Below are 25882 nucleotides of genomic sequence, written 5' to 3'. Positions count from 1 at the left end.
GCAGAGGTGGCCCCGTCCCCACGGCCAGTGACACCCAGGCACGTGAGGAGGGGCTCCCGCCCGACACCCTGCCGCAGAGTGAGTGCCAATAACAACACGTGAGGGCTTCCTGCAATCACCAGGGCAACACTCATACCGTCCCGCAGGCACTGGGCACTGCTGTCTCCCCATCCGAGGGGGCGCTGAGGCACAGAGAGGCCAAGGAACTGGGCCAGAGACTCGCAGCTTGTTAGAGGCAGAGCCAGATTCCAGCCAGAGGTGGCCTGGGTCCGACCGTGGGCTGGAACCACAGCAGGGACCACGCCCAGCTCCCTGGAGCACAGCCCAGGACCCGCTCGCTCACTCAGTACACACCTGCTGGATATTCAAAACACGCACGTTCTGTGGCGAGCAAGCACGGCAGGCCTCAGGGAGCCTCTGCAGGGCGAGGCATCCAGCTGGGTGACTGGGACAGGAGTTCCGGGTGGAGACGACAGAGCGCAGAACTGGGACAGGGGAGCACAGAACCCCAACGGCCCGGGCCCACCTGGTGCCAAGCACGTGAGGATGGGCTGCGGGGACTCAGGGAGCACTGGGACATCACACGCTGGGGGCGGGGGGCAGACAGAGCCTCTGTGCAGGTGACCCCAGGAGCTAGACCAAGTGGGCCCTGGAGGAGGAGGGTCAGCAAGGGAAACAGCCTGAGCGCAGACCACGGACACAGAAGGGGACAAAGAGGAGGCAGGCAGGTCCTGCTCTCAGGACTGTGGGACCTGCCACCCAGAGGCTGCTCGGCCAGGGAGAGGCCTGGCCTCAGGGCCCAGGGAGGGGAGAGCCAGGCTGACTCCTGTGGGGGCTGCCTGTGCCTTCCTCCCCCAGGGAGCCTGGGCTCCAGGGCTCTCATGTCCGACCTAGGGAACCCTCAGCCTGGCCTCCTGGCCCATGGCTGCTGGTAGCAGCGTGCAGCAGAAGCTGCTGCCCCCAGGGACCAGGCAGTAGAGCGTCCATCACAGCCCAGCTCCCCCATCCTACCATCCTGATGCTGACTCATGAGGATATTCCCTCCCCAACGCTTCTGGTCTGGTTTAGTCAGAGGGTCCCCTTTCCCCAAGAGAAGAGGCTGCCGACCACCTACCCTGAATAAACATGAGGCCCCAGCAAACGTGTTCAGAGCAACTCTGGGTTTGTGGGAGAAGAGCCGACCAACACGAGGAGATGGGGTGGGGCCCCTTCCCAGACCGCTTGCTCCCAGCCCCACCCCTGACCACACTCGGCAAGGGCTGGCTCGGGGGAGGGATGAGACTGCGAGCTGGGGACTCCAGCTAAAGGCCACGTGGGAAGTTGATGGGTGGGTGGGAAGCAGAGCTGTGGAGGCCCCACCCCAGGGCAGACACCTCTGCACCACAAAGCCCCTCCCAGCCTCTGGCAGCAACACCAGCCTCCAGACCTGACCTTGGACCACCACTGCGCCTGCTCCCCAGGCCCTCTGTGTTCAGCCTCCATCCATCCCAGGGCCGCCAGGCCTTGCTGGGGTGAGCACATTCTGCTCAACCCTCAACCCTTACAAGTGTACAGACCCCCATTACCACAAAGCAAACTGTCCCTCACTTGTGAGGCTGGAGGCACACTGGCCCACTCAAGCCTGCTGCCCAGGGGGAAGGCCCAAGCCTGACTGCCCCTGCCACCCCCAGCCTGCCTCCCTCTGGCCCCACCCCTGCCACGCCCTGTGGCCTGGCATTCAAGGCTCCCTGCCAGAAACCCTAGTTTCCTCTTACTTTCACCCTCTTCTCCAGCCTTCAGAACGGGCACCACCACCAAGCTCACAGCAGGTCAGGGGCCCCCCACCGGCAGGAACCTGGGCCCCAGAGAGGGCAAGTGAGCCTGTCCAGCTCCACTTCTGGGCAGGAGTCACCCACGGGGACCACCCTCCACTCTGTCAGGATGCCCTTCACAACCCTCCCCTCCAAACCCACAACTGAAATCCCTCAGCCATTCTTGTGCCAAGAGAAACAACCAACCCACAAACCCCCATCTCTTGGCTGACCACCCTGGCTGTCACTTCTTTGCCTTCTCGAGGTGCCCACCCAAAGTAGAACACCCCCAGGGCAGCCTACTCTGTCTCCTCTGCTTCACCCCTTGGCCTGAAGTTCAAGGCCCACACCAAGCACAGAACAGGCTCTGCTTCATCAATGCTTATCTCTGTTGAAGTAAAGGAAAGAAGTTTGGAAGAACAGTCACTCGCCAGGATGTGGAGAAAAGGGTTCAGCCTCTGGACAGCTGGTGCCCCCAGATGTGTCTCCGTCTTTGGGGACCCCAGGACTGCAGCACTCTCCAGCCAGGCCCCAGGCTCCCTCTCCAGCCCCTGTATGTTCTTTTCCTTCTCTCTGCTCTGAAGCTCAGTCTCTCAGGCCCCAGTGAGCCCACATCAAGCCCAGGCAGAGGGGCCAAGGCAGCTGGGACGTTGGGGGCTAGAAGATGTAGCCTCACCTTCAGAATGGGGCTTGCCTCCTAAAAAAGCACCCTGCCTCTGCCCCAGCCCCTCCAGATGCCCTGACCTAGCACTCTGGTTCCTGTGGGCTCTGTGCTTCAACAGGGGAAATATGGGGTCTGGGAGCTCCTGCTAGGAGCGGGTGAGAACTATGTTTGGGGATGTTTAGGAAGAAAGCTTGGGAAGGAGTGCATCCCATGGGAAGCAAAGGCCCCACAGGGAAGGAGTCCCAGGCAGAGCCAGAGAGGGAGATAACCAGGGCTGCGCCTGGGCCAAAGCCCACCACAGCCTGGAGGGACAGGGGCAGCCCAGCATTCCAGACCCTGGGCCGTCGTGAAGGCCCCTCTCGCGTGCCAGCATTAGCTCTGAGTTTCTTAGGTGTAGGGATGGCTAGTGTCACTGGGCAGAGCAGCTGCCGGCTAAAATGGCCTCCCTCAAGCCACCGGTCCCCAGCAGGGGTTGAGCGGACTGTCCCACTCCTCCTGACCCTTGAGGGAAGTGTTAGATGCCCAGACTACCCAGCCCGAGGGAGCTGCCCCGTCACGGGTCCTGAAGAGTCCCAGAATCAGACAAGCTGCCGCCACCGCACGCCCCGCCCTCAGGCCCCGCCGCCACAGCACTCACCAGCCGCTCAGACATGGGCGTCTTGTCTCCGTCTGGGAGGTGCTGCTCCAGAGCCAGCACGATACAGTTGGCGATGATGGTGGCCAGAATCATGTACTCAAACGGAGTGCGTGGGTTAAGGACTGGCCAGGAGGCGCCAAAGAGGAGAGGCGAGGACGCCAAGGCCGGCAGCGCGCAGTGCAGCAGCCGGGCCCGGCCGCCTCCAGAGGGGCTGAGAATGACCAGGTCCGGAGCCCACCCCACCCTTCCGCCCCCATCCTCCCCGATCCTCGGGGCGCCGCGAGGGCCGCCTCCGCAGTCGCAGCCGCCAGCCCCTCAGCTCGTCCCCGCGGCCGTCAGCACCGCGGACAGCGCCCCTCAGCGGCGCCGCCCGACTCCCAGCCCCTCAGCACGTCCCCGTGGCCGTCAGCACCGCGGACAGCGCTCCCTCACGGCTCCGCCTGACGCCCGCTCCCCGAGGGAGGGGGCCCTGAGCCCCCCGCGCGCAACGGAAGGACCCCGCGCAGGCGCACACTCCTACCTAAAGACACGCAGCCACATGTACCTACACAGGCACGTGAACACCCATGTACCGAGAGTCCCGAGCGCACGCACGCGCAGCACTGGGTTCACGCTCTGCCCTCACACACTCAGGCACCTGCAGTCAGGCGCGCGCACGGGCTCGCCTCCACCCGGCGCTCACACCTACACGGACACCGATTCGCCCTCGGGTGCCCTCCAGGCTGGCCACGCGCTCTGCGCCGGCATCCAGGGAGAGAAGGGACGAGCTCAGGGGCAGGGGGCTCCGCCCAGCGCCCAGCCCGCTCCCGCGGCCGCCGCCACCACGACCACACACAGACACAGAGAAACACAAACACGCACGCACACGCGGCGCGCCGAGAGGGCCCGGAATCCGCCCCGCCCCCTCCTCGCCGAGCGACCCGATGCGCCTCTCTCCAGGGCGCACCCTCCTCCAGCCCCGGGAAAGATGGCCACTGGGCGCAGCATGCGGCCGGCCCCCTCCCAGGCCCCCGGCCCAGGCCGCCCCCCCAGACCCCGCAAGGCGCAGACGCCGGACGCCGCGCCCCGTTCCCGTTCCCGCGACCTCGGGAGCCCCTGGCCCCCACCCGGCCCGGCACCCGGCAGGATATGGCCACTCGGTGATGCGCTTGGCGTATTTGCGGACGACGTTGTCCTCGCTGAAGACGAAGAGCGAGCGGTTGACGGTGAAGCAGTTCTGCTTGACCGGGATGGGGTTGTACAGCGCCATGGTCCGCGCGCGCTGCGCGATCGACTGCTTGTAGAGGACCCGCTGGCCCGGCTGCAGCCCCCCGGGGCCCGGGCCGCCCGCAACGCCGGCCCCGCCGCCCCGCGCCCGCTCCCCACCGCCGGGGCCCCCATAGCGGCCGCCCAGCTCGTCCCCGAAGCGGACCATGGCTCCCGGGCGCTGAGCGCATCCCCCGGCCCGGCGGCCCCGCGGGGATCGGAAGGCGCGAGGTGCGCCCTGCGCTCTAGCGGAGCAGCCGCGGAGCCGCCGGACCCGCACCAGACCTCGCCCAGCCGGCAGCCGCCGCACCCGACTCCGCCGCCCGCGCCACGCCCTATATGGGGCCGGTCACGTGGCGGCGCCAAGCCAATCCGCGCCCGCCCCGCCCGCCCGGATCGCGCCCGCCCCGCCCCCAGCTGGCCGCCCCCGCCCTGTCCCCTAGCCCCGTCCAGCCGCCGGCCCTGGGGACCGCGCCTCGGCCCCCGGGTCCTCCCGGCTGCGCGAGAGCGGTGAGTGTGCGCCCTCCGCGCGTCCCGCCTCGCTCCCGGCCAGCAACTGACCAGATGCTGAACTGGGCAGCTGAGACGAGGAGCTGGGCGGGGCTGAGTCCTCGACGGCTAGCTGAGCCGCGCAAACGACACCCCCGGACCCCGGAGGCATCGCCAGCTCCGAGCTGCTGTCGCCCAAAGCGGGGAGAGGGAGGCCCTCGTTCCCCAGGTTTTCCACACCTCACTTCTCCCAGCGGCCACATCGCCCACTCCCCTCCCCCTCGCTGTGATCACCGGGCTCTTCCAAGAAGACGTTGACTCCCAGGTTCTCTCCTGCCTTCATTTCAGGGTCTTCGGCGTCAAAAGAGAGGATGCTGTCAACTCCTGGTCTCGGGTTTTCAGAATGCACAGCCCTCTCCTGGGCCCCTCCTCCCTCAGTCGTGTCCTAGACCTTCCCATCAACACACACTGAATCAGCTCCAAAACCTCAATTCAGAGATTCCTGTGTTCCACCATTCCCTCAAAAAAAATTTAAAGAGAACTTGTTGTATGCTGTTCAGCCAAAATCTCCACCAAGCACTATTAGATGCCAGGTGCTAAGCTTCCAGCTCTGCCTTCAGGGAGCAGACGTTCTTATACAAGGGCAGTGTTCACACAGGGTTTATTTGTGCCCAGCCTTGTTCTCCTGGATTCACACACTATTTGCTCATCCGGACCTCACAATGTTCAAATAAGAAGCCTTTCCCGAATCAGCGACAGAGGCCGTAAGCCAAGCGTCCCTTCCACCAGCGCACGAACAGCCAGTCAGCACCACCACAGCATCGGCAGCAGGGCTGTGAAAACGGAATAGGAGTCAGAGAAGGCGACTTTCAGGAAACGGTCCTTGAGTGGACCTGAATGAAGAATGAGACAGGACGCTGAGTGCAGAGACTCGGGGATGGCACTCTCGGGGCCAGGCAGACTGAAGTCTGGCCTCTGGCTGCCGTTTTTAGTGTGATGGGAAGTCAGAGGAGAGTTTGGAACAGACAAGTTGTCCTTTGACTCCTCTAAAAAGATCCCTCTGGCCGCTCAGTGGGGAGCAGACTGCAGGGTGTGGTGCGGGCATTACTTGGGACGTATTCAGAGGTGAGCGGCCCAGCTCCCAGGTGGGACCGTGCACTGTAGTTTTAACCTCCTCAATCAAGTCATGAAGTGTGCCATTTCAGGAACACAGACCCTCCCATCGCTCTTCCCTCCCCATGTCACCATGTACACTTTTGTCCTCAAACTCGTCACTTCATGGCCCAGGGTGGCTGCCATAGCATGAGGCATCATGTCTGTATACCACCATCTCAGATAGGAAGGAATAAGCATGTGTAAAAAGGACATTTTTTTTAAGTATAGTTGATTTATAAAGTTGTGTTAGTTTCTGGTGTACAGCACAGTGATTCATTTATATCTCTGTATAATAGTTCACATCTGCTAACCCCAAACTCCCAATCCATCCCTCTCCTACCCTCCTCCCCACTGGCAACCACAAATCTGTTCTCTGTGTCTATGAGACTGTATCTTTTCCCTAGAGAAGTTCATCTGCACCATATTTCAGATTCCATATATAAGTGATATTCTGTTCTCTGTCTGTCTGACTTACTTAGTATGACGACTTCTGGGTCCATCCCTGTTGCTGCAAATGGCACTATGTCATTTGTACGGCTGAGTAGTATTCCGTTATATTTTCTGTTTCAAGATGGCAGAGTAGGACACGTGGTCATCTTTTCCTGCAAAAGCACCAGAATTGCAACTAGCTGCTGAACAACCATTGACAGGAGAATGTTGGAACCCACCAAAAAGAGACACCCCACAACCAAGGACAAAGGAGACGGTGGGAGGGGCACAGTCCACTTAAAGTCAAACCCCGTGCCCACCAGAGATGCTTGGAGGGCACAAACAAACCTTGCGAGCACCAGGACAGAGGGAAGGAGCAGTGGCCCTCACAAGACGCTGAGCCAGGTCTGCCTTTGAGTGTTTGTTTGAGAGTCTCCTGCAGAGGCGTGGGCCAGCAGTGGCCTGCCCCAGGGACAGGGGCTCCAGCAGCAGCAGCGCCACAGTCATGGCACGTGGCACAAGTCCTCTTGGAGGAGGCCGCCATTAGCCCCGCTATAGAGCCGCCGGCTTTACAACTCAACATCCAAAAAATGAAGATCATGGCATCTGGTGCCATCACTTCATGGCAGATAGATGGGGAAACATTAGAAACACTGACAGGCTTCATTTTCTTGGGCTCCAAAACCACTGCAGATGGTGAGTGCAGCCATGAAATTAAAAGACGCTTAGTCCTTGGAAGAAAAGCTATGACCAACCTAGATAGCGTATTAAGCAGCCAAGACATTACTTCGCTGATGAAGGTCCATCTAGTCAAAGCTAAAGTTTTTCCAGTAGTCATGTATGGATGTGAGAATTGGACCATAAAGAAAGCTGAGTGCCGAAGAATTGATGCCTTTTGTGGTGCTGGAGAAGACTCTTGAGAGTCCCTCGGATTGCAAGGAGATCAAACCAGTCAATCCTAAAAGAAATCAGCCCAGCATATTCATTGGAAGGACTGACAATGAAGCTGAGGCTCCAATACTTTGGCCACCTGATGCAAAGAACTGACTCATCGGAAAAGACCCTGATGCTGGGAAAGATTGAGGGCAGGAGGAGAAGGGGATGACAGAGGACAAGATGGTTGGATGGCATCACCAACTCCATGGACATGAGTTTGAGCAAAGTCCAGGAGATAGGGAATGACAGGGAGGCCTGGCATACTGCAGTCCATGGGGTCACAGAGAGTCGGACACAACTGATCAAGTGAACAGCAACAAACAAGTATTCCATTGTATGTACATACCACACCTTCTTTATCCACTCATGTGTCCATGGACATTAGGTTGCTTCCATGTCTTGCCTGTTGGAAACAGTGTTGCTGTGAGCGTAGGGGCGCGTGTATCTTTTCAAGTTCGAGGTTTGGGGATACATATCCAGGAGTGGGATTGCTGGATCGTGTGCAACTCTATTTTCAGTATTTTGAGGACGCTCCACACTGTTTTCCACAGTGGCTGCACCAGTTTACATTCCCACCAACAGTGCAGGAGGGCTCCCTTTTTTCTCTACCCCCTCCAGCACTTGTTATTTGTGGGTTTTCTGACTGGTGTGAGGTGGCACCTCACTTGTTCTGGTTTTCATTTTTCTAATAATTAGCAATGCTGAGCATCTCTTCATGTGCCTATTGGCCAAACATTTCCAAAAAATAAATAAAATGATATTGTTTTATAACAAAGGAAAGTTCTCTCGGAGAAGAAAATTTATCTTCAAACTCCAGTGGGCAGACCAGGGTCATGTACCACTCCTGGCTTCAAGAGGGTGGGGAAGTGAATGTACCGCAGTGGGAACTGGGACCCCCACTGTCCACGGAGGTGGGGAGACGTAGCTCCAAAGAATGCCAGGGCTCACTCCGCTGGGAGTTGCAGGGAGGCCTGTCACAGAGAGAAAGGGGAGGCCAGCCCAGAGATTCTCACGGAAGCCCGGAGAGGGGTGTGACGCACAGTGGTCCCCTGCAGAGCTGACTGAAGGGCTGCTGTGTCCATTGTGAGATGTGAAAGAGAACTGTTGACCGATGCTCCTTACTGAGACGGGATTGCTGGCCACGGGATTCTGTATTTCACACAAGTGGAGAGGTCGTGTCAGATATCGTGACAGAAGCTCAGAGGAGAGGCCACAGCTGAAGTGGGACTCTGGACGCCGTGTGGAGACTTCCTGTCTGCCCCCTCACCCTCCACCCCTCCCACTTTGCTCTGTGCTGTGCGCTGTTACCGAGCCAAACTTGGGTCAGCTCGGCTGCAGGCAGTAAAGTCAGCCTACCAACAGCGGGCTGTGGTGAAGCAAAGCGCAGCGTTTATTGCAAGGTGTCCAGGATGGGGCCCCACAAGGAAGCTCAGGCTCAAAGACCCCAAATCCACAAAGGCTCTCAGGGAAGGGGTTTTCAAGGCAGGACGAAGGGCGAGGGTCTCCGCGTGTGTGAGCAGCTTGTGCACACTCCTGATTGGTTGGTGGTGAGATAACCAGGCGGTATTTGGGGAATTAGCATCATGAACCTTCTGGTTCCAATTGTTCTGGGGTCTTCGTGCTGACAGGCAGCAGTCAGTTAGCCTCTCCACCTGGCAGGGGTTTCAGCACCTGCAAACAACTCAAGGATATGGCTCAGGGTGTTATCTGCAGCCCTTGAGGAGGAATGAAAGGTCCTCAACTTTGTTCTATGACTAAATTATTGTCTTCCTTGACTACTTCGTTTCAGCATTTTCTCACTTATCTGATTAAATTTGCTTTTTTGGATATCAGAGAAGGCCTAAGAGACTGAAACTTTTCTACAAACAAGAGACGGGGGACCCAAGGTGGTCTGTCATGGGAAGACCTCCAGGGTCCTTCCTGGTTACATGTAGACCACAGAGCTCATTCCCTTGGCCTCTGGCTCTTGGTGCTGCTTGGCCAGTGTTGAGCACCATGGCCAGCTGGAGGCAGGAAAAAGTGAGGTCAGAGTCCATTCCCCCAGCCCCTCCACTGGCCACCTGGGCTGGGCTTTAGGCCCCAGCTGAGGGCCCTCTCCTGTCAGGCACCCCCTCCCCTCCTTTTCTCTCTCCAGGCCCAGGTTTCTGCTCCTGCCCCTTGTTCCTGCCGAGGGTGATGGCAATGCCTGAGGGTTATTAGAGCTTTCCCTTGAGGTTTCACTGCACCCTGCGCAACTCATGGCAGACGGTCCCTCAAACGTGCCACCTGCCACATCCCTGCCTGAATCAAAGTCGTCATCATGGAGGGAGTAATGCTGATAGAGAGATGAGGCCCCTGGGGTGCTCAGCAAGATGGAACAGATCAAAGGGAGACAGAAGGAGCCCCAGAGCCCTCGGAGGGGAGGAACGCAGAGTCCAGTGTCCCAGGGCCGTGAGAGGGGCAGTGTCCACCGAGAAGTCACAGTTATCGGCCAAGTGCTGTAGAGATCTGGGCAGCTAACTTTCCTTGGCATGAAAGACAGAGGTGTCTGTTCCCTTGAGAAAAGCATTTTCCAGGAGAAATGGGAAACAGCCTGAGTGGAGTGAATAAAAGAGGGTGGCTCATGAGGACGTGCATACAACAGGTGGACACAGCCAGCTCAGTGAGTTTTCCCCAAAGAAGCAGACATGGAACCATTGCTGGAAACACAGGTCATGGAGGGTATCTTGTGGGTTATTTAAGGGAGCAGATGTTACTGGATTTCGTGTGCTGGTTGAAATGGCTCAAAAGAAAGACAAGTTCCGGTTCAACAGAAAGGATGTGCCAAGCTTTCTGGGCCGAGGCTGTTGGAGGTGAGACAGGCACTCCTGAGCAGAAGGGCAGATGGGACTTACTGCAGGGACAGCAGGCTAGTTGGTTAGTGGGGGCATGGGAGGGGGCAGCTTCTGGACTGTGATCTTCTCAGTGAAATCAGAGGCCAGATCAGAGCTGAGACTGAGCAGGGGCGCTGAGGTTGGAAGGAGGAGGAGTGGATGTGAAGGTTCACCCAGGGGAGGGAGAAGGACCCACTGCAGAGGCGCGGGTGGCCGCGGGCGGCGGGAGGGAGTCAGGGCCAGGCTGAGCAGGGCGGCGACACGGCTCTTGCTCTGGGCCTCAAGAACACTTGTCCCACCTGTGACTCGGGACTTGGGGTCTCCTGCCCACCCCCACCCTTCCTGGCAGGGGTCCATGGCCCCTTCCCCCGTCCTACTTACCCGGAATCCTCGGGGATGCCCCCACAGGCGCCAGCACTGCAGAGTTTCACACACCAGGCAGAGGGTGTCACCCACCATCCCCCAAGAGGTCCTCACGGGCCAAGTTGTTCCTACCACGTGCTGGCGATGGCTTTGCAACCAGGCTCCACTCTCCTCCAAGCTGGGTGCCCACTCCCAGAAGGTGGAAGGGCCCTTCCCACCTTCCCCTCTGGCACATTTCAACTCCTTCCCCTCTTTCCCCAGCTTTACTGAGATGCAACTGACACGTAACACCGTGGGTTTAGCCGCACACTGTGACGATCCGACGCGTGTGCACACCGTGGAACGATGGCGCGGGACGCTCAGTTAGCGCATCGCCCTCCACCACCTCACGCTGTCCATCTGCTTGTTTTGGAGTGAGAAGGCTTCGGATCTACTGTTAGCTTTCAAGTTCACAACGTAGTATTAACTGTAGTCACCCACACAGTGCACAAGATCCTCAGAACTTACAACTGCAGTTTGTTCTTTGACCAAGGTTTCCCCATTTTCCCCACCCCCCAGCCCCTGACAATCACCATTCTGCTCTGAGTCCAGCTTTTTGAGACCTGACATATCGTGGACGTCACAGAGCATTCGTCTTTCTCCGCCTTACTTTCTTCACTTAGCACAATACCCTCAAGCTGTATCGTGTTGCCACAAATAGCAGGGTTTCCTTCTTTTATGGCTGAATGTTCTTCACGTGTTTCAGTGTGTGTATCTATATCTCACTTCTCCTCTGTCCAGGCCTCCATCGATGGACACTCAGGCTGTTTCCGCGTCTTGGCTGTTGTGGCTGATGCTGCAGGAAACATGGAGTGCAGATACCTCTTCGAGGTCCTGACCGCCTCTGGATAAATACCTGGAAGGGAAACTGCTGGGTCTCACGGCGGGTCTGTGTTTACTTCTCTGAGCTATCTCTGTATATTTTCCGTAGAAGCTGCACCAATTTACATTTCCACCAGCAGTGCTCAAGGGTTTCCTTTTGGCCACATCCTCACCTACACTTGGAAGAAAAGTTATGACCGACCTAGACAGCATATTGAAAAGCAGAGACATTACTTTGCCAACAAAGGTCCATCTAGTCAAGGCTATGGTTTTTCCAGTGGTCAGGTATGGATGTGAGAGTTGGACTGTGAAGGAATCTGAGCGCCAAAGAATTGATGCTTTTGAACTGTGGTGTTGGAGAAGACTCTTGAGAGTCCCTTGGACTGCAAGGAGATCCAACCAGTCCATTCTGAAGGAGATCAGCCCTGGGATTTCTTTGGAAGGAATGATGCTAAAGCTGAAACTCCAGTACTTTGGCCACCTCATGCGAAGAGTTGACTCATTGGAAAAGACTCTGATGCTGGGAGGGATTGGGGGCAGGAGGAGAAGGGGATGACAGAGGATGAGATGGCTGGATGGCATCACTGACTCGATGGACGTGAGTCTGACTGAACTCTGGGAGTTGGTGATGGACAGGGAGGCCTGGCGTGCTGCGATTTATGGGGTCGCAAAGAGTCGGACACGACTGAGTGACTGAAGTGAACTGAACTGAACTCACCTACACTTGTTACTTCTTGTCTCTTTGATAGCCACTCTGCTGTCACCGTTCAGTTGCCCAGTCGTGCCCGACTCTGTGATCCCATGGACTGCCGCACGCCAAGCTCGCCATTCCAGCAGCTGTGACAGAGCGCTGTGGTTTTGATCTGCATTTCTCTGATGTTCATGATGATGAACAACTTTTTGTATACTTGTTGACTATTTGTATCTTGTCTCTGGAAAAATGTTCAGATCCGTTGCCCATTTTTAATTGGGTTACTTGGGGTTTTTTTTTTTTTTTTTGCTGAGTTATAAGAGTTCCTTAAATATTTTAGATATTAATCAGTAATCAGATATGTGGTTTGCAAATATTTTCTGCTGTCCCATAGACTACCTTTCATTTCATTGAGGGTTTGCTGTGCAGAAGCTTTGCAGTTTGACACAGTCATGTTTGTTGGTTTTTGCTTTTGTGGCTTGTGCTTTTGCTGTCATATTCAAACAATCTTTGCCAAGACTAGTGTCAGTGAACTTTTCCCCTATGTTTTCTTCTAGGAGTTTTATGGTTTCAGGTCTTACATTTAAATCTTTAATTCAAGTTAATTTTTGTGAGTGGCATAAAATAGGGACCCATTTCCACTCATTTGCATGTGAATATTGTTTTTCCGACCCCATTTATTGAAGAGACTAAACTTGCCCCATTGAGTATTCAAGTATTCTTTCCCCTCGTCAGATATCCGTTGACTGTATACACAGGGGTTTGTTTCTGGGCTCTTGATTCTGTTCCGTCAGTGTTCATGTCTGCCTTTCTGCCAGTGCCATCCTGGTTTGATCGCTATAGCTTTGTAGTTTGGCTCGGAATCAGAAAGTGTGAGTCCTCCATCTTTATTCTTCCTCAAGTTTGCTTCAGTTATTTGAGGTCTTTTGTGATTCCGTGTAATTATAGGATTGTTTTTTCTGTTTCTACCAAAACTGCCATTGGGATTTTTTATAGGGATTATGTTGAATTTATAGATGGTTTTGGATAGTATCATCTATCTTTGGATAGATGGCAGTATCAACTTTTCCAGTCCATGAACAGGAGGTCTGGGGATGAAGGGTCATCTTTCCGTTTATTTATGTCTTCTTTGGTTTCTTTCATTGATGTCTCATAATTTTCCGTGTACAGGTCTTTCACCCGGGTAGACGTCATCCCTACATACTTTGCTGTCTTGAAGCTGTTGGGACTGTGGTGCCCCCTCCTAAGTTGGACTGTGGTGCCCCCTCCTAAGTTGGGACTGTGATGCCCCCTCCTAAGTTGGGACTGTGATGCCCCCTCCTAAGTTGGACTGTGGTACCCGCTCCTAAGTTGGGACTGTGGCGCCCCCTCCTAAGTTGGGACTGTGATGCCCCCTCCTAAGTTGGGACTGTGATGCCCCCTCCTAAGTTGGACTGTGGTGCCCGCTCCTAAGTTGGGACTGTGGCGCCCCCTCCTAAGTCTCGCCTCCACCACTGGCTGTCATGCTCCCATATGGAGAGCCGAGTAGAGGAACTTGGAGGAACTTTTGTTTCCATACAGAATTAACGTTGAATTTTAACACACAGGGGCAAGCAGCACCTGAGACCAGAGTGGCTCTGGGAAGGAGAGGGACCCCCGTCCCTCCAGCTGATCTGCATCCCTGCAGAAATATGTAGGGTGCGGGGAGCGAGCTCCGCCCCTGGCAAAGGTCATGAGGAAGGAGGCTTGGCATACGCAAAGGCGGGATCAAGCCTCAGGAGTCTCCCTGGAAATTCTCGAGCAATCTACCCCCCAAACCAGAGTCTGCCTACTTTCTGCTTTGTGCTTTCACCTACACCTCTGACTTTACGGGGGGCTGTCCCCCACTACCTCTCTGAAAAAAGAGTTAGCTTACAGCTCCAGTTAATAATTCCTGGGTGTGACAGTGTTTAACCTACAAACTCCTTTGGAAGTCCTCTAGCCTGCCTGAATAGGTTTTTCCGGCCACATGTGATTGCTCAGAGCCTCCAAACTGTGAGAGGCATGAGATGTTCGAAACTGTCTAAATACAGATTCCTTTGAGCAGTCAAAAGATTGATTAGAAATTGTATTGGTGAAGGGATTTTCACTTGTTGGGCCAATATTTGCTGCTAAGTCTCCATATCCCTTACCTGCTGTGTCCCTGGCAGTGTATTGATTAATATAATTGGTGTAAGTAGTAGCTTTAATGTTTGTAACCTGGGACCCTTGAGTTAATTCTTTTTCTTGTTATAGCCCACCACACCTTTGCTCTGTAGGAATTCAACTTTATCTAATGCTTTTTGGAGGCTGGCGCCTGACTTTAGAATAATCACCTTTAGAGAAAAAGGCCTCCGGGCCAGAAGATGATGCAAATCACCTAAACTTTTGCATATGATAAGTTTGCAGAAAGAAAGCCTGGCTTACTGCATGACTCTACCCCTTCCCCCATTATCCTCTATGCATAACTTAAGGTATAAAAACTACTTTGGACAATAAAGTGCGGGCCTTGTTCACCGAAACTTGGTCTCCCCATGTCGTTGTTTCTCTTACCTTCAGGCTGAATTATTCAGCCTCTTTTCTCCACTGAATTTCCTCACTGAGCTATCCTCATTCTATTACTCTTTATATCTTTAATTAACATTTAATTAAGCAGTTGTTTCCTGATCCTCGCTGACGCTGTCCCCGCTTCGAATTCCCTGGATCCACCGGGGCGGGACCCTGGCAGTAGGGGGCATGTATACATACACATATGTAGATGTGTGATTTTACGTGGGCTTCCATGGTAGCTCAACTGGTAAAGAATCCACCGCAATGCTGGAGACCCTGGCTCGATTCCTGAGTCGGGAAGATCCCCTGGAGGAGGGATAGGCTACCCACTCCAGTATTCACAGGCTTCCCTGGTGGCTCAGATGGTAAAGAATCCACCTGCCATGCAGGAGACCTGGGTTCAATGCATGGTTGGGAAGATCCCCTGGAGGAGGGCTTGGCAACCCACTCCAGTATTCTTGCCTGGAGAATCCCCATGGTCAGAGGAGCCTGGTGGGCTACAGTCCATGGGGTCACAAAGAGTCGGACAGGACGGAGCGACTACGAGCACACAGTTTTACATGCTTTTACCTTTGTTTAATACCAGGCAGCACCTCCCATCTGAATTAGGGCCCCGTATGCCTCTCCAGCCCATCAACCCCTATTTCTGACACCCTCCCTAATGGCCCCCACTTCCATGTTTACTTGCTGAAACTGAACAATGAGTACATGCGTATTATAAAACATGCATAAGGCTTAAGGAATAACAATACTGGAAATTCCTGTGCAACCACCAACCAGCCCAGGAAACAGATCCAGGAGACCCTGCAAAGCCCCTCTGTGCCCCTCGGGGCCCCTACTCCCCAAAGAGGTCCTCCACCTTCCTCAATTCCCCCTCTACTGCATCCTCGCACAGCATCGGTATAGTTCTACATGCTTTTACCTTCGTGTGCACAGTCCTCTGATAAACACCTCACTGAGTCCTCCTGGTACCTGATGCTGCCCTAGCAGCTCACAGGCCCCATTGGTTTCACTTGCCCAACTGGTGTGATTGATATTGTTGGCAACCTGAATATTTAAAGCATCTCATTTTGGGAGCTTCCCGGATAGTTCAGTTGGTAAAGAGTCTGCCTGCAATGCAGGAGACACCGGTTGGATTCCTTGGGTTGGAAAGATCCCCTGGAGAAGGGATAGGCTACCCACTCTAGTATTCTTGGGCTTCCCTTGGGGCTCAGCTGGTAAAGAATCTGCCTGCAATGTGGGAGACCTGGGTTTGATCCCTGCGTTGGGAAGATCCCCTGGAGAAGGGAAAGGCTACCCATTCCAGTATTCTGGCCTGGAGAATTCCATGGACTGTATAGTCCATGGGGTCACAAAGAGTAAGACACAACTGAGTGACTTTCACTACTCTGGCTTTTAATCTGCATTCCCCAATCACTAAGGAAGTGAACAACTGCTCATGTATTTAGTACCTATTTAATCTACCCCTTGGTCAAAGTGCCTGTTCAAGTCTTATGTCCACTTTCCAACTGGATCATTTTCTTCCCATTTACTTGTACAAATGCTTTGTATGTACTGGGTGTGAAACTTTGTCAGATGTGTGTGTTGCAAAAATGTCTCATCTTTTTTAACAGTTAAGAGGTTTGATTAATTAATTTCCTTATTTTTCCCTGTGCTGGGTCTTCAGTGCTGGGCATGGACTTTCTCTGGTGGCAAGCTGGGGCTGCTCTTGCTTGCAGGGCATGGGCTTCTCCTCGTGGTGGCCTCTCTTGTCGCTAAGCACAGGCTCTAGGCTCCTGGGCTCAGCAGTTGTCCCGCACAGCCTTCAGTTGGCCCACAGCGTGCGGAATCATCCGGCTCAGGGATCGACCTGTGGCCCTCGTGTCTCCTGCACTGGCAGGTGGGTTCTTTAGCACTGAGCCACAGGGAAGTCCTCTCTCACGCTTGATATGCAGAAGCCCTTAATTATAATGTGTCTAACAGTCAACTTTCCTTCATACTCTGTGCTTTTTGAATCATAGAAAATGTTTCCTTCATTAATTGCTGTGAAGATATCCTCTTGCAATTCTTTTAGCATGTTGAGAATATAGTCTCCTATCTTCTAAAGTTTGCATGTTTTGCTCTTTGGATTTTAAACCACGTGCAAATAATCTTTCTACATGATGTGATGCAGGCGGGAGTCCACTTTGTTTTTTATGTAATTAAATTGTCAGAACATCGTTTTTGAAAGTTATCCTTTCCTCCACTTCAGTCAGCTCTGTCATGTCAAAATTTTGTAAATGTTGGGATCTGTTTCTGGGCTCTCAGTTCTGTTCTGATGATATACTTGTCTATCTCTGGGCCAGTACGACACCACATTAATCACTAAGGCTTTTGTTGTTGCTGTTCAGTCACTGAGTCATGTCTGACTCTGCGATCCCATGGACTTCAGGATGCCAGGCTCCTCTGTTTCCCAGAGTTTGCTCAAACTCATGTTCATTGAGTCAGTGATGCTTTCTAACTATCTCACTCTTTGCTAACCTTTCTCCTTTTGCCTTCAATCTTTCTCAGTATCAGGGTCTTTTTTAATGAGTTAGCTCATCAAATCAGGTCACCGAAGTACTCGACATTCAGCTTCAGTATCAGTATTTCCCATGAATGCTCAGGACTGATTTCCTTTAGGGTTGACTAGTTTGATCTCCTTGCAGTCCAAGGGACTCTCAAGAGTCTTCTCCAACACCACAGTTCAAAAGCATCAATTCTTCGGCGCTCAGCTTTCTTTTTGGTGCAGCTCTCACATCCATACACGACCACTGGAAAAACCACAGCCGTGACCAGATGGACCTTCGTTGGCAAAGTGACGACTCTGCTTTTTAATACGCTGTCTTGGTGTGTTGTAGCTTTTCTTTCAAGGAGTGAGCATCTTTTAATTTCATGGCTGCAGTCACTGACCGCAGTGATTCTGGAGCCCAGGAATTTGTCTGTATATTTTTATTTACTTGGCCATGTTGCATGTTGCGTGATCTCAGTTCCCTGACCAAGGGATTGAACTGGGGCCATGGCAGTGAAGGTGCCAAGTCCTACACCAGACCCCAGGGAATTCCGTCTGTGCAACTGTTAGAGCCAATCTGTCGAGTTGTAACACACACAGCGGACTTCTGACAAGAGTTGAAAGGACTCAGTAGATCAGTTTGGGGCAAATTACACATTTATGATACTGAGACTTTCAGCCCATGAGCAAAATATGTATCTTCATTTATTTGGGTGGTCTTTGGTTCATTTCAATAAAGTTTTACAATTTTTCCCATGAAGATCCTGTATATTTATGAGATTTATTCCTAGGTGTTTCCTGTTCTCACACGAAAACAAGGGCCCCACCCAGAGTTACACGCTCTGTTGCTCGCGTTGTGTGCAACAGTTCTCTGCACACAGCAACACTGCTAAATCTTCCGATAATTCACTGTCAGATTACTTTCTGTGTAGATAACATTGAAAAATGTTTCATTCCATCTTTTCCAATTATTATATGCTTCGCTTCTTTTCCTTACATTCCTGTGCTGATGCAATAAGTCCAGAAGTGAGACGGTACACATCTGTCTTTTTCCTCAAGTTAAATAAAATACTTTCAGCCTTTCACCATTATGAGGTGGTGCTCTTTGCTATGCTCTTTAAAAAAAAAAAAAAACCCAACCCCGCCCCCCCCCCCCACCCCCGCTTACTACACAAGAAATTCTCCTCTAGTCTTAACGTCTAGTAGTTTTTATCATGATGAAGAATTCTATCACATCGTTTTTCTGCATTGAGATGAGGATATAATTTTTCTCCTGTGTAGGTGACTTACACTAACTGACTTCCTGGAGTTAAACCAACCTTTCATTCCTGTGGTGAATCACGTGTGGCCGTGACTGACGTTATTACGTGCTACTGAAATCTGCTGATGGGCTTCCCAGGCGGTGCAGTGGTCAAGAATCCGCATACCAATGCAGGAGATGAAGGATGCGTGGGTTTGATCCCTGGGTCGGGAAGATCCCCTAGAGTAGAAAATTGAAACCCACTCCAGTATTCTTGCCTGGGAAACCCCATGCACAGAGGAGCCTGGTGGGCTACAGACCATGGAGTTGCAAAGAGTTGGAACACACACATAAGAAACCTGGTTTACTAGCATCTGTTGCGCTGCTGCAGACGTGTCTCTGAATTCCTCTCTTTTACTGTTTTTACTAGCTTTTGGCTTCATGGTTATGGCAGCCCTGGGGAGCACTGCTGTAAAGCATCTGTATTTTGAAACTTCAGCTGAATCAACCGAGTCGCCTGATGTTTTCATTGTGATTTTAATTACTGACTCTATTTAAGACTATTCCATTTTCTATTTCCTCCTGGGCCAGTGTTCATTCAGTTATATTCTTCTAGAAATGTACTGGCCTAAATTTGTTCACTGTTTCTCTTTAGTCTGTCTTGTACCTTTGGATTCTGCCTGTCTTCCCCTCTCTCTCTCAATCTTGCTGAGGTTTACCATTTGGTTAATCTTGTCAAGTAACCAACTTTGGCTTCGCTGATTGTCTCTATCATGAGCTTGTTTTCTATTTCATTAACATCTGCTCCTAATGTTTCCTCTCTTCTCCTTTGTTGTAGGTTTTTTGCTCCCTCAGATGACTGATAATCACTTGTCAGCATTTCTTAAGACACACACACGAGTATCACTGTTTTAAAGAGCAGTGGCTATCCTGAACTTGTGCTTGGCCGCCCCACGTGCAGGAGGTGCAACTGTATTGTGCGGGGTCCCAGCTCCTGCGTGGGGCCCTGATTCCTGAACTGGGGGGTCCCAGCTCCTGTGCGGGGTCCCAGCTCCTGTGCAGGGTCCTGATTCCTGAACTGGGGGGTCCCAGCTCCTGTGTAGGGTCCCAGCTCGTGCGGGGTCCTGATTCCTGAACTGGGGGGTCCCAGCTCCTGTGTGGGGTCCCAGCTCCTGTGTGGGGCCTCAGCTTCTGTGATGGGGTCCCAGTTCCTGTGTGGGGTCCTGATTCCTGAACTGGGGGGTCCCAGCTCCTGTGTGGGGTCTCAGCTTCTGTGATGGGGTCCCAGTTCCTGTGTGGGGTCCCAGTTCCTGTGTTGGGTGTCAGCTTCTGTGTGGGGGGTCCCAGCTTCTGTGATGGGGTCCCAGCTTCTGTGATGGGCTCCCAGCTCCTGTGTGGGGTCCCAGCTCCTGTGTGGGGTCCTGATTCCTGAACTGGGGGGTCCCAGCTCCTGTGTGGGGCCTCAGCTTCTGTGATGGGGTCCCAGTTCCTGTGTGGGGTCCTGATTCCTGAACTGGGGGGTCCCAGCTCCTGTGTGGGGTCTCAGCTTCTGTGATGGGGTCCCAGTTCCTTTGTGGGGTCCCAGTTCCTGTGTTGGGTCTCAGCTTCTGTGTGGGGGGTCCCAGCTTCTGTGATGGGCTCCCAGCTCCTGTGTGGGGTCCCAGCTCCTGTGTGGGGTCCTGATTCCTGAACTGGGGGTCCCAGCTCCTGTGTGGGGTCTCAGCTTCTGTGTGGGGGGTCCCAGCTTCTGTGATGGGGTCCCAGCTTCTGTGATGGGCTCCCAGCTCCTGTGTGGGGTCCCAGCTCCTGTGTGGGGTCCTGATTCCTGAACTGGCGGGTCCCAGCTCCTGTGCAGGGTCCCAGCTCCTGTGTGAGGTCCCAGCTCCTGTGTGGGGTCCTGATTCCTGAACTGGGGGGTCCCAGCTCCTGTGTGGGGTCCCAGCTCCTGTGTGGGGCCTCAGCTTCTGTGATGGGGTCCCAGTTCCTGTGTGGGGTCCTGATTCCTGAACTGGGGGGCCCCAGCTCCTGTGTGGGGTCTCAGCTTCTGTGATGGGGTCCCAGTTCCTGTGTGGGGTCCCAGTTCCTGTGTTGGGTCTCAGCTTCTGTGTGGGGGGTCCCAGCTTCTGTGATGGGGTCCCAGCTTCTGTGATGGGCTCCCAGCTCCTGTGTGGGGTCCCAGCTCCTGTGTGGGGTCCTGATTCCTGAACTGGGGGGTCCCAGCTCCTGTGTGGGGTCTCAGCTTCTGTGTGGGGGTCCCAGTTCCTGTGTGGGGGGTCCCAGCTTCTGTGTGGGGGTCCCAGCTTCTGTGATGGGGTCCCAGCTCCTGTGCGGGGTCCTGGTTCCTGAACTGGGGGTCCCAGATAACAGCAGACTCATTAAGTCAGCCTTAGACACGCAAGGAGCAGCATGTTCCCTCCAGGCTCCGTCCCTTTCTCGTCACTGGAAGTTAGAGCTGTGTCAGTCTGCCAGCCTTTCCTACTTCTTCCCAATTTATATCTAATGACAATAAGGTCTATTCATCATCATGTAACAACACTAATAAAATCTTGGTACATTTAATCCCAGCTGTATCTGAGATGAACCTCGAAGACATCACCCTAAGTGAAAGAAGTCAGACAGAGAAGGCCACCCATGCATGATTCTGCTTTATGAACTGTTTCCAGGGAAATCCAAAGAGACGAAGAGTGGACTACAGGTTGCCAGGAGAGAAGGCAGAAAAAGGGACTGGTAACATGTTCCCAGTGTCTTTTCTGGGTGAAGGAAATTTCCTGAAATTAGTGCTGAACCGTGAACTTCCAGATCTCCAAGCTGGTTTAGAAAAGGCAGAGGAACCAGAGATCAAATTGCCAACATCTGCTGGATCATTGAAAAAGCAAGAGAGTTCCAGGAAAACATCTATTTCTGCTTTATTGACTATGCCAAAGCCTTTGACTGTGTAGATCACAATAAACTGTGGAAAATTCTGAAAGAGACGGGAATACCAGACCACCTGACCTGCCTCTTGAGAAACCTGTATGCAGGTCAGGAAGTAACAGTTAGAACTGGACATGGAACAACAGACTGGTTCCAAATAGGAAAAGGAGTACGTCAAGGCTATATATTGTTACCCTGCTTATTTAACCTATATGCAGAGTACATCATGAGAAACGCTGGGCTGGATGAAGCACAAGCTGGAATCAAGATTTCAGGGAGAAATATCAATAACCTCAGATATGCAGATGACACCACCCTTATGGCAGAAAGTGAAGAACTAAAGAGCCTCTTGATGAAAGTGAAAGAGGAGAGTGACAAAGTTGGCTTAAAGCTCAACATTCAGAAAACGAAGATCATGGCATCCGGTCCCAACACTTCTTGGCAAATAGATGGGGAAACAGTGGAAACAGGGGCTGACTTTATTTTGGGGGGCTCCAAAATCACTGCAGATGGTGACTGCACCCATGAAATTAAAGGATGCTTACTCCTTGGGAGGAGAATTATGACCAACCTGGACAGCATATTAAAAAGCAGAGACATTACTTTGCCAACAAAGGTCCGTCTAGTCAAGGCTATGGTTTTTCCAGTGGTCATGTATGGATGTGAGAGTTGGAGTATAAAGAGGGCTGAGCGCAGAAGAATTGATGCTTTTGAACTGTGGTGTTGGAGAAGACTCGAGAGTCCCTTGGACTGCAAGGAGATCCAACCAGTCCATCCTAAAGGAGATCAGTCCTAGGTGTTCATTGGAGGGACTGATGTTGAAGCTGAAACTCCAATACTTTGGCCACCTGATGTGAAGAACTGACTCATTGGAAAAGACCCTGATGCTGGGAAGGACTGGGGGCAGGAGGAGAAGGGGACAACAGAGGATGAGGTGGTTGGATGGCATCACCGACTCAATGGACATGGGTTTGGGTGGACTCCGGGAGTTGGTGATGGACACGGAGGCCTGGCGTGCTGCGATTCATGGGGCTGCAAACAGTCAGACATGACTAGCGACTGAACTGAACTGACGTGAACTGCTGGTTGAACAACACCATGTACTCGAAGTCACTGGACTGTGCGTTTTAATGACTAAAATGGTAGGTGTTATATTATGCTTATTTTACCTCAATAAAAAAATGTAAAGTGTAAATAATTTTTTTTTAAATAAGGATATTTGGGTCCCTTCCATCTCTCTGGGCTTCCCTGGCAGCTCAGTTGGTAAAGAATCCACCTGCAGTGCAGGGAACCCTGGTTCAATTCCTGGGTTGCGAAGATCTGCTGGAGAAGCGATAGGCTACCCACTCCAGTGTTCTTGGGCTTCCCTTGTGGCTCAGCTGGTAAAGTATCCACCTGCAATGCAGGAGACCTGGGTTTGATCCCTGGGTTGGGAAGATCCCCTGGAGAAGGAAAGGCTACCGACTCCAGTATTCTGGCCTGGAGAATTCCATGGACTGCAGTCCATGGGGTCGCCAAAAGTCAGACACGACTGAGCGACTTCCACTTTCCATCTCTCACCGCCACAGTCATCTTCCCAGTTGCTCAGCCAGTGGCGTCGACTACCTCGTGACTGCCCCCTGCAGCTCTGACCACGTCGCAGCTGCCCGCGGCTCCTCTGTGGTTTCCTGGGGCACCGGCCCTGCCACTCTGGGCTCACTGCTCATCTGACATCAGCCCTGTGGCCCACAGGCCCCTCAAAGGTGCCACCTGCTGTCCCCGAGCCCGATAGATGCATCCACCCAGCAGATATAAGCCAGAGCCCACTCACCAGTGACCCCCGGCACTCACTGGCCTGCACTGGGCTCCCCCTGCCCTCACCCCATGGGGCACTCGTGGTGCCTGCCGCCCCATTTCAGTCATGGGGCTGCAGGCAGCACTTCGCTGCCAAGCGCTGCTGAGGGCCCACGGCCACCCCGGGCTGTGACACCGCCTCTCTCTCCAGACCTGCAGGTGTCCGGGGCAGAGTCAGCCCCCGCTAAGGGTCGCTCTATCCAGGTAGCTCCCAAACCTCGTCTCCAGGGCAGATGTCTCTCCTGAGCGCCAGACCTGGGGTCCAACTGTTTTCTAGACATTTTCCCAGGAGAAATGGAAGTCTGAAAGGATGAAGGAAGGATACTGACAAATACGTAACAAAAGTTAATCTACAAGTGTGAATAAATAAAATGAGGACAAAGAATAAAAGAACAGTCCCAACAACACAAAAATGGACAATAAGTAGCCTGCACTGGGGAAGGCAACGGCAGCCCACTCCAGTGCTCTTGCCTGGAGAATCCCAGGGATGGGGGAGCCTGGTGGGCTGCTGTCTATGGGGTCACACAGAGGTGGACACGACTGAAGCGACTTAGCAGCCTATACAGCCCTGAAAGGAAGTTGTAGATACACTGATGTGAATACAAACCACCAGGAGAGCAAACACGGCTTTCGACCTTCGAGTGCAGGGACACCCACCGGGAAGCTGCGTGTGGCCGACAGCAGGGTCATCTGGAGACGACTCGCCAGCAACACTGCGTGGCCACGGGCTGAGAACTACAGACTCAAAGGAAAATGCTGCTAAACCGGACTGCAGAAGACAATGAAATTCTTGTAAGGCAGAAGCAATAAAGAACCTACAAGCTGATATACATTTTTTAAATAACCCATCATAAACAAAGTAAATAAACACATTTAGAAAATGTTATCGGACTTCCCTGCTGAACCAGTGGTTAGGAATCCACCTCCAACACTCTCCAACAGTAACTGCATCAATATCTTTTTTGATCCGTCTCCTAGAATAATGGAAATAAAACCAAAAATAAACAAATGGGACTTAAATTCAAAAGCTTTTGCACAGCAAAGGAAACAACACACAAAACGAAAAGACAAGGCACAGAGTCGGAGAAATATTTGCAAATGATGTGACCGACTAGGGATTAGTCACCAAAATTTACAAACAATTCCTGATGCTTAATAGCATCAAAGCGAACAACCTAATCAACAAATGGTCATAGGATCTAAATAGACATTTCTCCATAGAAAGAAATACAGATGGCCAAGAGGCACTTAAAAAGATGTTCAACAACGCCAATTATTACGGAAACGCAAATCAAAACTACAATGAGACATCACCTCACATCAGCCAGAAAGGCTAAGATCAAAGAATCCACTAACAATAAATGCTGGAGAGAGTGTGAGAGGAAGGGAAGCCTCTTAAAACTATTGGTGGGAATGTAAGTTGGTACAGCCACTATGGAGACCAGTATGGAGGTTCCTTAAAAAAGTAAAAACAGAGCTACCATATGACCCTGCAATACCACTCCTGGGCATATATCTGGAGAAATATCTGATCGGAAAGGGTGCATGTACCCCAGTGTTCACTGCAGCACTGTTTACGACAGCCAAGACACGGAAGCAACCTGAACATCCAATGGCAGAGGAATGGATAAAGAAGGTGTGGTCAGTCAGTCATTCAGTCATGTCCAACTCTTTGCAACCCCATGAACCACAGCACGCCAGGCTGCCCTGTCCATTACCAACTCCCGGAGTCCACCCAAACCCATGCCCATCGAGTCGGTGATGCCATCCAGCCATCTCATCATCTGTCGTCCCCTTCTCCTCCTGCCCTCAATCTTTCCCAGCATCAGGGTCTTTTCCAATGAGTCAGTTCTTCGCATCAGGTGGCCAAAGTATTGGAGTTTCAGCTTCAACATCAGTCCCTCCAATGAACATTCAGGACTGATCTCCTTTAGGATGGACTGGTTGGATCCCCTCCAGTCCAAGGGACTCTCGAGAGTCTTCTTCAATACCACAGTTCAAAAGCATCAATTCTTCAGCACTCAGCTTTCTTCCCAGTCCAACTCTCACATCCATACATGACCACTGGAAACCATAGCCTTGACTAGATGGACCTTTGTTGGCAAAGTAATGTCTCTGCTTTTTAATATGCTGTCCAGGTTGGTCATAATTCTCCTCCCAAGGAGTAAGCATCCTTTAATTTCATGGGTGCAGTCACCATCTGCAGTGATTTTGGAGCCCCCCAAAATAAAGTCAGCCCCTGTTTCCACTGTTTCCCCATCTATTTGCCAAGAAGTGTTGGGACCGGATGCCATGATCTTCGTTTTCTGAATGTTGAGCTTTAAGCCAACTTTGTCACTCTCCTCTTTCACTTTCATCAAGAGGCTCTTTAGTTCTTCTTCACTTTCTGCCATAAGGGTGGTGTCATCTGCATATCGGAGAAGGCAATGGCACCCCACTCCGGTACTCTTGCCTGGAAAATCCCATGGATGGAGGAGCCTGGTGGGCTGCAGTCCATGGGATCGCTAAGACTCGGACATGACTGAGCGACTTCACTTTCACTTTTCACTTTCATACATTGGAGAAGGAAATGACAAGCCACTCCAGTGCTCTTGCCTGGAGAATCCCATGGACGGGGGAGCCTGGTGGGCTGCAGTCCATGGGGTCGCTCAGAGTGGGACACGACTGAGCGACTTCACTTTCACTTCTCACTTTAATGCATTGGAGAAGGAAATAGCAACCCACCCCA

The 25882-nt window shown here is 52.7% G+C and overlaps 1 protein-coding gene across 3 annotated transcripts in view; it reads right to left on the bottom strand.

The window, feature by feature from the left end:
- Positions 1-4702, bottom strand: part of CACNA1B (calcium voltage-gated channel subunit alpha1 B) — a 214956-nt gene extending 210254 nt beyond the window's left edge. The window contains exons 1-2 of one of the 3 annotated variants that reach the window (XM_061434350.1): positions 4222-4702; positions 3092-3197 (exon numbers count right to left, since the gene is read on the bottom strand). In XM_061434350.1, coding sequence (XP_061290334.1) covers positions 3092-3197; positions 4222-4505 — 390 coding nt within the window. In that variant the 5' untranslated portion in view covers positions 4506-4702. Of the gene's footprint in view, positions 1-3091; positions 3426-4221 lie in introns of those variants that run through there. The other 2 variants (XM_061434349.1, XM_061434348.1) reach the window with 2 other exon arrangements.
- Positions 4703-25882: the final 21180 nt, after the last annotated feature.

The sequence above is a fragment of the Bos javanicus genome, chromosome 11 (genome assembly GCF_032452875.1).
Source record: "Bos javanicus breed banteng chromosome 11, ARS-OSU_banteng_1.0, whole genome shotgun sequence".
In the NCBI taxonomy this organism is placed as follows: Eukaryota; Metazoa; Chordata; class Mammalia; order Artiodactyla; family Bovidae; genus Bos; species Bos javanicus.
This window is presented reverse-complemented; position numbering and strand designations above follow the sequence as displayed.